Consider the following 15,392-nt stretch of genomic DNA (forward strand, 5'->3'; position numbering starts at 1 on the left):
GTTTTACACCTGTTTTCCTTTATACTTCTCCTTGTCCTTCCCCCAAAAGTATTTCTGGTTTATAATAAGTAATTTTAAATGCATTCTCTTAAATGATTTTTAAAATACCGTATGTTTTACGTAAGCATTTTCCGCTGCTTTGTTAAATGTTGTACTTTAAAAAAAAATCTCTCTCTTTCTTAATTAACAAAGGTAGGTCTGTATCTGTCACAGCTTTAATTTTAGCAAATGAATTAGCCTGATATTGCTTCTGTTTTGTGCAGAGAGCCGGGTCTGAGTTTTCTCTGGTATAAAATTGGTTTAAGTCAGTGTCACTCCACTGACTTCAGTGAAGTCACTCCTGATTTACATTGGGGTCCGTGAGAAAAGAATCACACCCACAGAATGAAATTCATCCCTGTGCAGAGGGCCAGCATAAAGCCTATGTAAAAACAGGGCAGAAGAGGATCTTAAATAGTGAACAGGTCTCCCACTGGCCCTCTGCACAGGGTAAATTTCACCCTCAGCTCATACTGAATTAAATAGAAATTCTAAGCGCAGGTCAACGTCAGGATAGGCCCTCGATCTTTACAGGAAAATATATATACAAAATATCTTCATATTAATTATATTTTAAAAAGAGCAGAACTTTTCAAAGCTGCTGAGGATACAATGGAAGTGGGATGGCTGAAGGGGGAATAAAATCAGGCAGCACAGGTATAGATTTAAAAAAAAAAAGTAAAAGGTTTTAGACAAAATAAATTACAAGCTGACAAAAGAAATGGATGGGATAGGAGAGGTAACTAGGAGAAATCACCCAGGATCAAACACTGGAACAGAGAGAGGATAATCCAGGAGAAAATGTGGAATGGGTTGTAGTGGAGGGAGGAGGAAGGACCCAGGAAAAAAGGCAGAAGAGGAGGAAGGGATAAAGGGGACAAAGGTGGACCTGTAGAAGCAAGGAATACATACGAACACACAGACAGGAGAAGGAAAAAAATAGATATTATAAAAAAAATGTGAAGAGTGTAGCTTTAATGCACACGTTCAGCATTTATACTTTTTCAGTTGGGTATTCCACAAGGCTGTCATGTTCCAGTAACATTTCAGTTGTTACACAGCACACTATTTTCATGACCGCACTGGATCTTGAAGGCTATTATTATACATCCTACAGTGACATAAGAACAAAGGGCTCTGCTCCACAGAAAAGATCCACAGCATAAAAAGGCAGGGTTCTGTCTTTTGCAACTGGAAGGCCTGTAAAGGGGATTTTTGCCAAATTACTGCAGGGAATGGGGTGGGCGCTTCAGAACCTATTTTCAATGTGTTAATCACAATGTATGGGCATAAATCTTATTAATAGCCCATGGCTGTTACTAGTACATACTATTAAAAAGATTTTTAAATAACAGCTTCTTTTCCAGCAAGAAAATGGATCAAACACAAGGCAAGTGTTTGAATTCAGTTGTTAAAACTCTCTGTTCCGGGTCTCCTGTCAGAGAGAGTCTATCTCAGAGGATCAAAATAAAAAACATTCGTGCCTGAAGAAGTCCATGTCATTTCATTACTGTGGCGTGTCTCCCATAAATAGGTATGAAAGTACCATCGCCCATGCTCAACCCTGGGCTATGGGAAAGGAGAGCAAACTCCTCGTGACTAAACAGTTTGGCTAATGAGAGACCCCATTTGGTAGCCTGACAATGAATTTAAGCACACAGAAGTCTCCAGATTTCTGCGGAATGGAGCTTGTGAGGTATTTGTAAGAATGTCAGTTAGACTGGGGCATCAGACAAAGCCATTTGCTGCGGGAAGCTTACATTTTTAAAAAATAAAATGTACCCTAATTCCCCAGAGTAACTCTAATAAGTGGCCCACTTAATAATTTGTTAAAAGGACTGTGGGCTGAGGAGGAGCCCTTCGTTAAATTGCTAGTGATAAAATATATATTTGCTGGATCAGACCTGAAAAGCTACAGTATTTGCCCATTTACAAACTCCGTTTTCTCAAACATTTTTGTTTCAAAAAATTTGTTGCATTTCAGCCAAATATTTATTTCAAGGGGACTGTGACACTCCCCTCTCATCATCTATGGAAGTTGCTGTTCTTCTCACTTGTCAGTTATTTTTATGTGAGGGAGAACAATGAAGCCACGTTAACCCAAACTGATTCCTACTGCAGCCAACAAAAGTCCCATTCTCTAAATACATTATCCAGATTTAAAGCCAACTGAAAAAGTCTAAATAAAGATCCTGTTAAGCTTATGTCTTATTCAGGAAAAAAACCCTTAATAAAATAAAGAGAAGGTTAAAGAGCAAAACCAGAAGTGGAATGATTAAAAGGTAGCAGCACCTTGGAGCTGCCATGAATTTCAAGAAATTTGGAATAGTCTCTCCTTGTTTAAGATGCTGACTGGCAGTGCATTTTTCAAAATTGTTAATCTGTCGAACACAGAATCAGAGGAGCACTCCAGATGATAAGGAAGGAGAGACAGCACTCACCCAATGTTATCAGCAAATATATTCATCTCATACAATTACTGCTTTGGCACATATTCCAACACAGCTTTAGTCTATTTCTGAAATGCTTGCATATGGCATCAGAGCCTTATAAAGAGAATCTATATGTATCAAGTGAATAAACTATTCTCAACTGTGTATCTCTTTATTGTTGTTTATCAAAGGATTCAGATCACTAATAATCCTAATATAAAAATATTTTAAATATGTACACTTTGGTATAGTTTATTTCTTTGTAACACAGGCACATGATGTAAAAAAGATTGTCAGCGATTAATATAATCTATTGCTTTTCTTAGGACCTGGCTCTGCAGTTCTTATACCAATTGAAGTCAAAGCCTGAGTAAGGAGTCTAAGACTGCATGATCCGGTTCTTTATTATAGTCATATTTAATTTCTTCTCCAGATTTCCATGTTTGGTTGAAAAAATGAAGTAATTCTGGAAATTTTGGAAAACATTTTGCTGCAATAAAGTGGCTGACATTCTTTTTCAGCATCAAGGGGAATTTGAGTACCATGTGACAAGATTTAGCTATACCGCCGTTATTACCACTGGTGGGAATTGTCTGGTTGACATCCCTGAACATCTCACTAAGCATGTTAAGGTAGGATTTTCAAAGGCACTCGGCATTGGCCTCATTCAGTGAGAACAGAGAGAGGCCACCACTGAGCGCTTCTGAAAATACAGCAGTATGCTTTAGTGTTTGAATGATGTAAACACTGTAAATTACACATCTGTAAATTGCTTTATAAGGGTTTAACACGTAGGAATTCATCTGGTTTTTTCCAGGTAATTCAGAACTTAACCATTCCACCACTACATAAAGACATTAGTAACCAAATGCAGGAAGTTTGGTTCCTGACTTACCCGGTTTCCTTTGTCACCAGATGGGCCTTGTAAACCCTAAAATAGATCAGTAAGAGGGGGAAAAAAAAGGATTTTATGTCAGCCAAACTGGTCCCTTTGTTTACTCAGTCAAAATAATTCTTCAGACAAAAACTTAGCAAATAAACTAACCTCTTCATTTCTATTTTAAAACGAAGATAGTTTGTGATCATCTAAAGCTACAGCTCCAATCCTACACCCGCTAAGCACATGAATAAACCCTGATCATGTGAATAGTCCCATAGAAGGGCTACTTTCGTGACTAGGGTTCCAAAACGGGGCCCCAATTCTGTCTTGTCAGCCTTTGGAAGGCTGGTGTTCAGTTCAGAAAAGTAAACACTTGGAATGGATATGTTCAATAATAGCACAAGCATGGCTTACTTTACCCAGTAATTTCAAGATCTACACTGTTACATATTGATTCTCTATATTGTTCTGCTGGCTAGAATAATTCTTTTTCTATTATTTGTTTTAAAATATTTGAATTATTTAAATAATATCACTGAGGGCGCTGGGACTGGGAGAAAAGTCTCTTACTTTGAAAATTAAAACCAGGGTTTCAATTTACTGTTATTTGTACAAATTCCTCAGCTTCACTTTGGCATTAATATGTCAGTGAGGGAACATTCTCTCCCATTACAGCAGAGTATGCTGCTGTTGGAAGGTGAAAGCTTCATGGATGGCAGACAATTTAGAGACCCCAATACTTACAGGAAGCCCAGCTAGCCCCATTGGTCCTGCATTTCCAGGGTCACCTTTACTGCCCTAAAACAGAGACAAAAGAGAAGAGTTTTTGTATACAGTATGGGGTACAAATACACTTCGATCTGGAGGTTCAACTCACAAGATTGTAGCTGCAGTGGTACGAGCAGAAGGAGGTCCTAGCTGCCCAAGTATGTATATAGCACCTTGGAGGGTAAATGCTTGGGGTGGCTAGTCCCTCCTGCCACTTGTGCCACCACGGCCACACTCTGCTTTTAGTGGCTGGCTCGATCAGAGCTAGCATGGGTATGTCTCCCCATGTTGTAATTCATACTTCCAGCTTGAAGTATAGACATATCCATTAACAGGCTGGGCACAGATGGATAAATGAATACTTCTGAAAATAATGCAGAGGGCACCCATTTCAGGGCCTCTAGTTGCCGTACAGAAAAAAGCCAAAATATAAAATTCTTAAAAGTCACAAAGAGCCAAGTCCCAACTTCTGGAAGGAGCGGCAGTTACTGTGCTTCAGAAACAGTAGCAGCTGGCACCGTCCATGAAACTTTGAAGAAGTTGGGGAGAGGGGTGTGTGTGTGTGTGTGTTAGTTAAAGCTAACTTACCCTTTCCCCTTTTGGTCCTGCTGGTCCTGGAGCTCCAATTGGTCCTGGAGTACCCTGCAATTTTAGAGACAAAAACACATAAATCATTTTCTTCATGTTCAGGCTTCTTTACAACTGAGAAACAGCATGGTCCCTGAGGAAAAAGCAGAGCTGAGAAGGAGATTCAATTATGTAAGGAGTCATTTGAATTACTACAGCTTTCAGGGTTGATGAGGACAAGTTCTCTTAACAACTCTCACATGCAATTATAGGACCATAGAAATGGCCATACAAGATCAGTATATTTTTACAAAGCCTTATTTTTATTTGGGGAGTGGCCTTCTTGAAAAATAACATTGACAGACACCCCTTTATTTGCTAGGTGACTGTAGTTTTACCCATGAGTTTGCATCCCCAGCAAAGCTGAAACCTGTAGCAGCAGAAAGGCGATGTAGACATTTTAAGCTTTTTTCCAAATGAGTTCAGTTGAGCAAAAATGAAATAGAATTTGCATTATTTTTTGGTAGGCAGATCATCATGCAGTTTGAAAGGTCACCATGCCGCACGGACTAATGCAGATGCACGCATACACAGAGGCAAACATGAGAGAGTACCCATTCAATCCTAAATCCTCTGTCCACCCTTTCACCATTTAGATCACTCCAACAAGTTCTAGGTCATGGTAAAGGGAAAATCCAGTCTCTGTGCTCAGCCTTTGGCCCAGAATCAATCTCCCTTTTTCGTACGAAAATTTTCAGCCACATTGAAGCTTGCTTGGATGTTGGTAAATTAATTAGTCAACCCAATCAATTCTTATCTTTTTGCATTAATAATACAGTAGGAGGCAATAGCCCTTTTGGCCATGAGAAGTGTTATCATTCTTAAAGACAAGACGACTAATTTAGATTTTCTGCGGAAATCCTTATGATTTACACTCATTTGAATCTGGATTCAGCCTCTTGTGGACTTCTATACCACATATCATAACTAGGGTTGCCAATTTTGGTTGGACATATTCCTGGAGGTTTCACCACATGACATAAGAATTAATCTTTAATTAAAGATTAATTCCTGGAGACTCCAGGACAGTCCTGAAGGGTTGGCAACCTTAGGCCATATGAGTGTTCTGTGTCACAGTATCTAATGTTCTCCAGGCTGCCATTTTAAAATCTAAATAAAGGATTAGGAGATTTCAAAGCACCTTCCTAAACAGAACATATTTTTGCATTTACCTTTTTAACTCTATGCCAAATCAGATCATATTATGTTGGACTGGTGAAAAACTAGCTTCCATGCAAGTTCCAATTTTTTAATTCTTTCATGGACTGCTAGAAAGGAAAATTACCTCTCAGTCAGGAATGTAAAAGGGAGACCTTTGGACCTTTTACAGTAGCTTATCCTTTTGATCGAAGGAAAAGGAAGTGGAGGTTTACTCATGAGAGGTTGGATCCTGCAATCCTTACTCACAAAAGGAGTCCCACTGACTTCTGTAGGATGACTCGTGTGAGTAAGGAGGACTATTTGTACCTGTAAGAATTTGCAGGAACTGGCTGGAGAAGTAATTCATCATGACACACACATGCCACTTCAGTGTAAATGAGGAAAAAAAATCATTCCCTGGACTCATGCAGGGAACCATAAGTGCACCATGGGAATTTTAACTACCTATACATTTTCTCCATTTTAAGATAGTTTAAGGCTTAGAGTCCCTAAAGATCCATAGGGAATATCTAGAAAATTTGTAAAAATAAATATACAACTTCTTGAAACAAATATGCAAATTAGAAGTTGTCATTCAATTTCTGTTTCAGGGGAGTTATGGGGCAATGAAATTAATTCCTGTTCCACTGAAGTAGGGGAAATCAAAGTACCTCTGAAAAAGTGAAATCTGACTGTATTTGGAGGCTATATAGCATCCTCTGAAGAAATAATAATACTTTGCCTTTACATAGTAATTTTCATCTAAGGATCAAAAGTGCTTTATAAAATTGGGTTAGCATCATTATTTTTGTTCTCATTTTACAACTTAGGAAAACTTAGACACAGAGAGGTTATCTGACTTGCCCCAGGTCTCACAGCGATTTAATGACAGAATGAGGGATAGAACCTAGCAGTCCTGGTTCTCAGCCTCCTGCTCAGCCACTAGACAGCACTGCCTCCCAGATGAATAAAATTAAAGTTAAAACTTCCACCAATGATTTTGAGACTTGGTAAAAGCATTTATGAAGCTGCTGAAGCTCAGGAAATTGTGTGGTGTGTTGGTGCTCACTAAGGGGTGGCTTGTGCTGTTTTTCAGAAGGTTTCTCACATGCCTCTCCTCCTACTGGAGAGGTGCATTTAAGGTTATAATAAGAGCTGCGCATGCAACCCATTGCAATGCAGTCCTAAATGGTATGTGTGAAAACAGTACACAATGAGGTGTTACTATGTCTAAGACAAGTCTGAGGAGATGCTGTTGCACAATGCTGTAAGCAAGGCTACCACGGGGAAAGACAAGACGGAGACAGTTCACAATATGAGGACAGAAGTACATGGCATAATGGGTTCATGCAGAGGCTTCATTTAATATAATCCTGGTAATAATAATAAATAAAGTAAAAAAAAAAAAGGTTAAAAGGATGTGAAGTACATTACTGAGAGTGACAAGAAGGCGATCTTTCACCTCTCAGTAACAATATCTAAATTTAGCATTTTGACATCCTATCCATCTTCAGGGAAAAGAAAGCGACTCATAATGTAAACGAGGGCATAGTGCGATGGACAAGACACATCACAGTACCAGGGAAGAGGAATGTAGGGTAATGGAGAAATGAAACTCACCGGTGGTCCAGGCCTGCCGTCTAAACCTGAAGCACCCTGAACAGATGGGAAAGGGTTAACAAAAAAGGCAGGAAGGAGTGGGAGGTGAGGGGAGAAAAAGGAAAGGGGGAGGGAAGAGGTGAGTGAAGCAGTGACTTGAGACAAACATATGCTCGCAATAAACAAAAACAAAAAATAAGAACTCAAGGACAGGTGATAGTACTTACAAGGAAACCAGTGAAAACATAGAGACACTGAATGCATGTAATACTGGCTAGTGCCTTTGATACCTTTGAAACTGCAACATTCCCTCTTACTCTGTACCAAAGTACCGCTCAGTGATCACCCTAGGGAGAAGCTGCTCTGTACTGTTCTAGGCAAGGAGAAGGGCACTGTGACAGTGGAGCTGCGGACCCTTGTAATGACAGTGTCAGGCTGTCCAGCGCAGCATTGAATTGTTGGTGAAATGAAATACAGCACTGGTACCTGAGTGGAATTGAGGTGTCCGGAACCCACCCAGATATCGATAGGTTCTGGAGAGCCATCCACTGCTCAGGGAGTTCCCAGCTAGAAGTGTGTATCAGTGGGGATGTACATTCCATTTTCAAAACTGCCCATGCCTCACATAGAGAGAGCTGCATGGTCTAGCAGTCAGACAAGGGGGTAAAGCCAGCTGTTGGGAGTGGCTGAAAATCAGATTTATATTGGGAATCTTGCTTTAGCTTCAACTTTGGAAGCTGAGCCTTAATTTGAATTATAGCTTTCTCTATCTGCCTGAATCTTACACTGAAGTATACACCTGAGTTTAGTACTTAGGTATCCAGATACAATGGTGGTGAGGGTGGTTTAAATGCCTACATTGGTAGACAGATGGGTTTATAGGATCACTGTGTCGTCATTGGTATTATTCTGACATCATATGTTTAATATTAGGTGATCATTAAATTATCAGACAGGAACAGCAAGTTAATGATCAAGGAGAATTCTTGCACACACACATGATATCTTGTAATCAATAGTGTAGGACATGTACATGATAGAGTGTTGACACAATATTTCTCAATTTTGATCTCATTCACCTGATTGCAGTGTGAATGCTTTAATTTGTAATACCGTCTAGAGTAGCTGTGTTTTAAATATGTAAGGCCAATTCCATAAAGGTACTTACATGCCTTAGACCATTTTTAGGCTCCACTGTGGTCTGCAAAACTTCTGCTCAGCTGCCACCTAAACTCACTTGGCCCCTACGTTTTTGTCTCTGGGTATGTGCACTGCTGTCTCAGTCTAGGTGGCTGAATGCCTGTGTCCCACCTAAGCCCCTGTGCAATCCACAAAGCAGGGGAAGACAAGCAGAGGAGCCAATCTCATCCATGGGGCCCGATCCAGTGGGTACGCTCAGAGGCTGCCTACCAGATTGGGTCCCATTCAAAATTATTATTATTAGTGGTGGTGACCTTACAATATTTAGCCAGAGGTCAGTGCTCTGACCTGGGTTGTGGGAGATCCAGGTTCAATTGCCCTTTCTGCCTGAGTGGGAGAAAGGATTTGACCAGTGGTCTCCCACCTGTCACGACAGTGTGCTAATTACTGAACTAAGGGATACTCTGATGTGGGACTCCTGCAGTCTCTCCTGTTGAACCTGTTCCTCTGTGAATAAATAATTAAAGGATCATTGGAACAAGGGGACTGGGCCCTCAGTGTCCCATTTCCCTGGTGGCTGCCCTAACCACAAGGCATTCTCACTCACTATCTCTCTGGATCCCTTTGTGGGTCTGGGTCTAAATGTTTAAAGTCGGTGGGCCAAATTCTGGTCCAATTATTGCCCTTAGTTGAGCTCAGTGGGACTGTGCTGCTTTAACAATTGATTTCTAACACATTATCTACAGTCTATCTGTCACGATAAATGCTAATTAGACGCTTAATTATTTCAACCACATTTAGGGGTCTACATTCTGAAAACTAGCAGGATCAGGCCCTTTATATCTTAACAAGAGAGTATTTATATGTCCTGAGTAAGTAGCTTATTTCCTCTGAATATGGCAAATGAAATCCATCTACATCTCAATAAACGTTATGCTAACTGTCAATGGCTGCATAGCTCAATAATTACGTTCTTTGTGGTTCATTTACTACCCAGTTATATTTTTGAGGGTGAATGTGAAATTGGGAGGGTTTCTGCTTTCCACCTTTTTTAAAACTCCCCTGAGAGCAAGTTTGTTTCTTGATTTATTGCCACTTGCATTGCATTATAAGGAACTGTAGATGGGGGACCCGACAAGGAAATGTGTGAGCCAGTCCATCTGTGCAACATGCTTCCCAACCAAGTTTCAGATGTCATATCCTCATTTTTTAAGTCATTTAGCACATCACTGCTTTAAACATCTTGGCACTATTGTTATAAACAAAGACATGCAATTTTCAGCCAAAACTATCTGGACAAGGGAGCTGGGTGATAACACAAAGGCCAATAACAACAAATCACACAGGTGCACACAACAAGCTCTTTGCAGTGAATGTTTCTAGGCAGTGTGAGGTTCAGCAAAGGTGTACTTTGGTGCTTTCACTTCAGTGATTTTTTCTGAACAGGTAAAACTTTGTGCCTTTTCTTTACAAAGTCCTTTGGTTTTGATATAAAGCGACCACACTCTGATTCTTAACTCTACTGAAATGCATTAGTGCTTCCTTGATAACATGTAACTGAGCAGCACAGTAACACTGGTTTAAACATGAATATGTTGAAATAGAATATCCTTACTACATATACAAGAAAAGAATGAAACTTAATTGGATATTTACTGCTTCTGGGAAGGCAACAAGTTTTATTGCAAAAACAACAGGGATAAGTTAACTGGATTGGATAAATTAAAAAGACCCCAAAGCTTGAACAAAACCTTTCTTTGTTTAAAAACAGCTCAGCAAACTGTTTTCTCTTCATTTTTGCACATCTCAGCATTTCAAGGCCAGGACCAAAACCAGAAGTGCCAAAAGACCAGAAGAAAAGCTGTTCATACAGTATTTTCAGCCAGGAAAGCAGAAGGAACTTGAGGGAACCTGTTCTAATGAGATTCCTAGTCCAATTTTACAGATCCGAGGGATAAGCTTCTCCAGTTTCAGATGCTGATCCCAACCAACTGTCCAAAACAGTTGAGACTTGTCCATGACTAAAACCCAATAGGCACTGCTGCTCATAGGCCAGCTTTTTGTCCCTAATTCTAATTTTAGATAATCAAATCTTTATCTGTCTCTCTTATTTTGGGATCTTTTTAAGAATGGACTATGTATGGCTTCCCAAGTTCTCCTTGCTTCCTGGAGACTTACGGGCAATCCCAGTGGACCTCGGTCTCCTTTCTCACCCTGGACACCCTTCTCTCCTTTCATTCCATCAATCCCTGCTTCCCCCTGAAGGAAGAATGGATCAGAAAATAAACCCATCATGGCACCACTTCTAAAACAAACATTTCTCCATTCCAAAGGCATAGCTGCACCAAAGATAGTGTACGAGAGGCTAAAGAAACCTTGGATAGTGTAGACCTGGTTTTCCTCTCACACTGGAGAACAACATTGTAGCTCAATTGACTTCAGTAGGGTTACTCCTGATTTACACCAGTGCAGGAAAGACAAGAATCAGGGCCAATGTCTCATTACAGAATTTATGGGGAACAGAGCTCATATATTACCCTCCCTCTGGTGTTCAGAAATTAGTGAGAAAGTAGATCTATGACAAGCAGGTGGAAGGTAAGCGTATATAATAGAGCTGGTCAGAAATTTTCCGGCAGACATATTTCATGGAAATGTGTTGCTTTTGATGAAGATTCATCTTGAAATTAAAATTGAACTAAAGTGACATTCTATGTTGACCTTTTTGGAATGGAACATTTTGGCTTTCCGCTTCTAAATGATTGATCTTTTTTTAATTTCATACTATAAAATATCAAATGAAAAAAGTTGTAATCAGAATGAAATGTTTCAATGTTGTAAAAAATGTTTTGATCAACCAGAAACAATTTTTTAATGTGAATTTTGGTTCACAGGAAATTTTGCAATTTTTTTGTTTTCATTCCATTCTGGAATGGAAGAAATTTCAAAATTGCAAAATTCCCATAGAAATGCAAATTCCAGTTCTTGCACAGCTCTAGTATGTATATATAACACATACTTGCCACCTTTCCCTTTAATCATGAAAAAGCATTCCTTTTTTGGTAAAAATTGATATCATTGCCCCATTGTCCCAGAAACAATTCTATTTGGCTTAGTGTATGTACTTGGAAGAGACTTCCTACCTCTAACATGTGCTTCCAAAGGGTAGCCAGTTCTCTTCCTGATCGCTACAAACTTGCCATAGGACTGAAGGTGCTATAAGGAACCTGGGAGCTTAAGGGCATGGAATAAAAGACTCCATACCTAATTTTTCCTGGACTTGTTTCTTTTGGGATCAGGCCAATAGGTATCAGAGCAATTTGAGGAGGGTCATGTGTGGTCCATCCTCCCTCACCTCTAACCAAAACTTCAAGAATTTCTTTGGTCTGGGTCTTTTTGGTATATACCCACACAAACTACTAGGCCTGGGTCTTTCAAAGGTTTTTCAGATAAGTGGTAGCAGTGGTTAGTGGTTTATTGAGCAACTGACATTTCTATATTTGTATGTGTACCCAACGCTTGGGGAAATAGGAATGAACATCTCTGGTTTTTACAGAATGTACCAATTCTGAAAGCCAATTAGTATGCAATGTGAGGACATCTGTCCCAAAAGTGCTGCGTCCTGTAAAAGCGCCATTCCAATTGGCACCATGAATGTATTAGGACGGTAAGCTCAGGTAGCCAAACACCTAGACTACTCAGGAGAAGTGGGTACTTCCATGTTTAGATCAACATCTTACAACATTCACTGAGAGGTCATTTAAACCACCTAACTGGATCAAAGCTAAAATGTAGAGCTGGGCAGAACATTTTTGATAAAATGTTTTTTAGTTGAAATATGCTGTCTTGTCAAAGCCAAAATGTATTGCAGAGACATATTTAGTTTGGTGAAGTTTTCATCAGGAAGGTTTCTGCGGTCCAAGATTGCCTCTCAGGTCACAGAGAGAGACCTGAATTGAAAACTTGACCTTTTCAATCCTTAAACAGATGTTTCTGACACAATTCTATTTTGCAGAAATGTCTGAATGTTTTATCTTCATTCCAGTGCAGAACAAAAACAAATTTTTAAACCTCAAAATTTGTCGTGAAATGGAATTGTCATTCTCCAGCCAGCTCAAGTAAAATATCGATACTTAACAGCTTCTAGCCTTACCTTCGGTCCTGGAAGGCCTTGAAGACCCTACAGTTGAGATAAGAAATGGTAAATATTTTGTTACTATGATTTTAAATCCCAGTATCCTGGTTTCATGTGCAATGTGATAACTTGCTTTTCTGACAAGGTGGATGAGGTAATATCTTTTATTGGACGGACCAACTTCTGTTGGTGAAAGAGACAAGCTTTTGAGCTTACACAGGGCCGATCCAATAAAAGGTATTACCTCACCCACCTTTTCTCTCTAATATCCTGGGACCAACATAGTTACAACAACATCGCATACAACCTTTCTCTTCTGGCATACTGAGCTCATATATGCTTAATATGACATTGTCAACTATATACATACATAGTGTTTTGGAAGGTATTTTTTACATTAGGGCATACTTCATGGACTCTGGTTTGCTAATGAAGAGAGTCTATCCAAAAACAATCCGGCAGTGGTGCATACCTGCTGCTAAGACTTTCCCACACCACTTCTTATACACGAGAAAAGCTCCATCAAAAATCTGTACAACCATTACACTAACTTCATTCAAATATCTCCTTAAGTCTCATCCCCCAAAGTAATCAATCAGAACTTACTGCAGCACCTGGTGGGCCTTGGGGCCCGGGTGGCCCTGATACCTAAAAACCAAGGTAAAAAAGTAATTGTCATAATAAATGCTTCTGCGAAAGTACCAGGCACAGTCTACAGAAAACTAGGTATTTGGGAGCAGTGGATGGCTGGTTATTAAATCACATGGAAAATGGCGTTTGCCACTCCAAGAAGCTCATGAAAGCTTTGAGGATGCTGTCATGTCTGTGAGAAGGTGGCTGGTGTGAGACCTGCAGAGTTTCAAGAACCACTGGTGACAAGATTCAACTGTACATCTTCTGATAGTACAGAAAAAAGTGAAGAGAGACACTTACTGAGTCCCCTGGGTCTCCTTTTTCCCCATCCTCACCAGGTTCTCCTTTTTCTCCCTGTAAACACAACAATATAACTATGTGAACAGAAGCACCAGTGAGTCTAGCTCCGCCAACAGCCAGCTATGAAACAGCCACAAGTTTAGAAATAGCAATGCCTTCAAGGAGGAAAGAGAACTTAGCATTTATTTACAGACATGGTTCATCTGCATCCCTTTCTGCTCCCCTGAACATCTGTGCCAATATTACACACCATGTGAAGGTTCAGGTCTCTGAAAGTGTTGTCCGAGGATGGATTTTCAGTATAGGGATTATTCCCTTAAATCCTAGAGTTGGGGTATGGAGAGTATAGCTAGGATCTACTATTATTTCACCAGCATAAAGTGCAAAGCAGTTTAGGAGTAAAATCCTATTGACTCTCATTGAGATTTAGGATCCTATATCCCTAAGTCACTTTTGAAAATGGATCTAGGGCTCCTAAATTATGTAAGCCCTTTTGAACATGTTACCCTCAGAGTTTTGGTGCTTGCTCTGCCCTCTGCTTAACCCAACTTGAAAATTCATTCATTCTTTTGCACTCTTACTGTCAGTCCTGGAAGTCCAATTAGACCCGGTAATCCTGAAGGTCCTGGTATCCCTTGGTCACCTTGTTCTCCTTTCTCCCCAGTTGGGCCATCAAGACCCTACAGATCAAGAAAGACGTTTGTTTCTTGCAATAGTAAATCATGCAAATAAAAAATAGACATTACATTAAACTGAAATTTGAAAAGTTCCTTTAGTTCCTTGAGCAGCATGGGTGATGTTAATGTTCTCCACTTCACTCCACTTGAAATCAGAGGGTTACTTGTGCATGAAAACATGCACATGTTTAAATGTTTTGCTGCCTGGTTTTGCAGTTGTGAAGTGCTTCATTGCTCCATGTGAAGTCAATGGGAATACTCACATGCTTAAAGTTATGCTCATGCTTAGGTTGTTTCCTGGATTACTGCCAAAATCTCGTCCTAGAAACTAACTCTTATGGGACTGAGAGCAATAGTCAATTATTAATAACCTTGTGGAAACACATAAGAGATGCTTTATTCTGTAAAGCAGTATTAATCCACTATTACTGTATTCAGAGAAACAATTAGGATGTGTCACTCAGAGAGCAGCCAGGGATTTCAACACTGAAAGACTGATGTGATTACTTCTACACGTACATGCACTGTACACTAAGGAGGGTCCCTGTTCCTAAAGTTCACATGCAAGGCCCTCACCCTCTGGGAGTGTTTGCACCCAGGCTTTTGGTTCATGCCCATCTCTGCCGTGACTGTTTGCAAACACAACTCACTACTATGATGTGTTGTATTTACTCACCGGAGAGCCAGCTTCTCCTGCCTCCCCCTTTTCCCCCTTTGCTCCTGGGGTCCCTGTAAGTCCAGTCTCTCCCTTCATTCCTGGAGGTCCCTCCTTTCCTGGGGGCCCTTGGGGACCAGGAGGCCCCACTTCTCCTGATTTACCTCGTGGCCCCTAAAAAGATATTCACACGATTTAAAAATAATACTTCTACAGTTAGGGAAAGACATCAAAGTATGGGGCTTAGTTCACTGGAGTCTCTGGGCCTGACTCTCATTCACAATGAAGCTTCTTTACACCACTCAGGCAGTGTAACAGAGCCTTACAGTGAATGTAATCAAATGTAATTCACAGAGGAATATGGGGGCAG

General features: G+C 40.1%; 1 protein-coding gene across 1 annotated transcript in view; it reads right to left on the reverse strand.

Annotated features, from left to right (window-relative positions):
* Positions 1-15,392, reverse strand: part of COL13A1 (collagen type XIII alpha 1 chain) — a 164,133-nt gene that overhangs the window by 14,549 nt on the left and 134,192 nt on the right. Inside the window, exons 32-41 of the mRNA XM_039546112.1 lie at positions 15,044-15,196; positions 14,272-14,370; positions 13,691-13,744; positions 13,364-13,405; positions 12,776-12,802; positions 10,804-10,884; positions 7,507-7,542; positions 4,708-4,761; positions 4,096-4,149; positions 3,367-3,402 (exon numbers count right to left, since the gene is read on the reverse strand). Of these exons, the coding sequence (XP_039402046.1) occupies positions 3,367-3,402; positions 4,096-4,149; positions 4,708-4,761; positions 7,507-7,542; positions 10,804-10,884; positions 12,776-12,802; positions 13,364-13,405; positions 13,691-13,744; positions 14,272-14,370; positions 15,044-15,196 (636 nt within the window). The remainder of the gene's footprint in view (positions 1-3,366; positions 3,403-4,095; positions 4,150-4,707; positions 4,762-7,506; positions 7,543-10,803; positions 10,885-12,775; positions 12,803-13,363; positions 13,406-13,690; positions 13,745-14,271; positions 14,371-15,043; positions 15,197-15,392) is intronic.

The sequence above is a fragment of the Mauremys reevesii genome, linkage group 7 (genome assembly GCF_016161935.1).
Source record: "Mauremys reevesii isolate NIE-2019 linkage group 7, ASM1616193v1, whole genome shotgun sequence".
In the NCBI taxonomy this organism is placed as follows: Eukaryota; Metazoa; Chordata; order Testudines; family Geoemydidae; genus Mauremys; species Mauremys reevesii.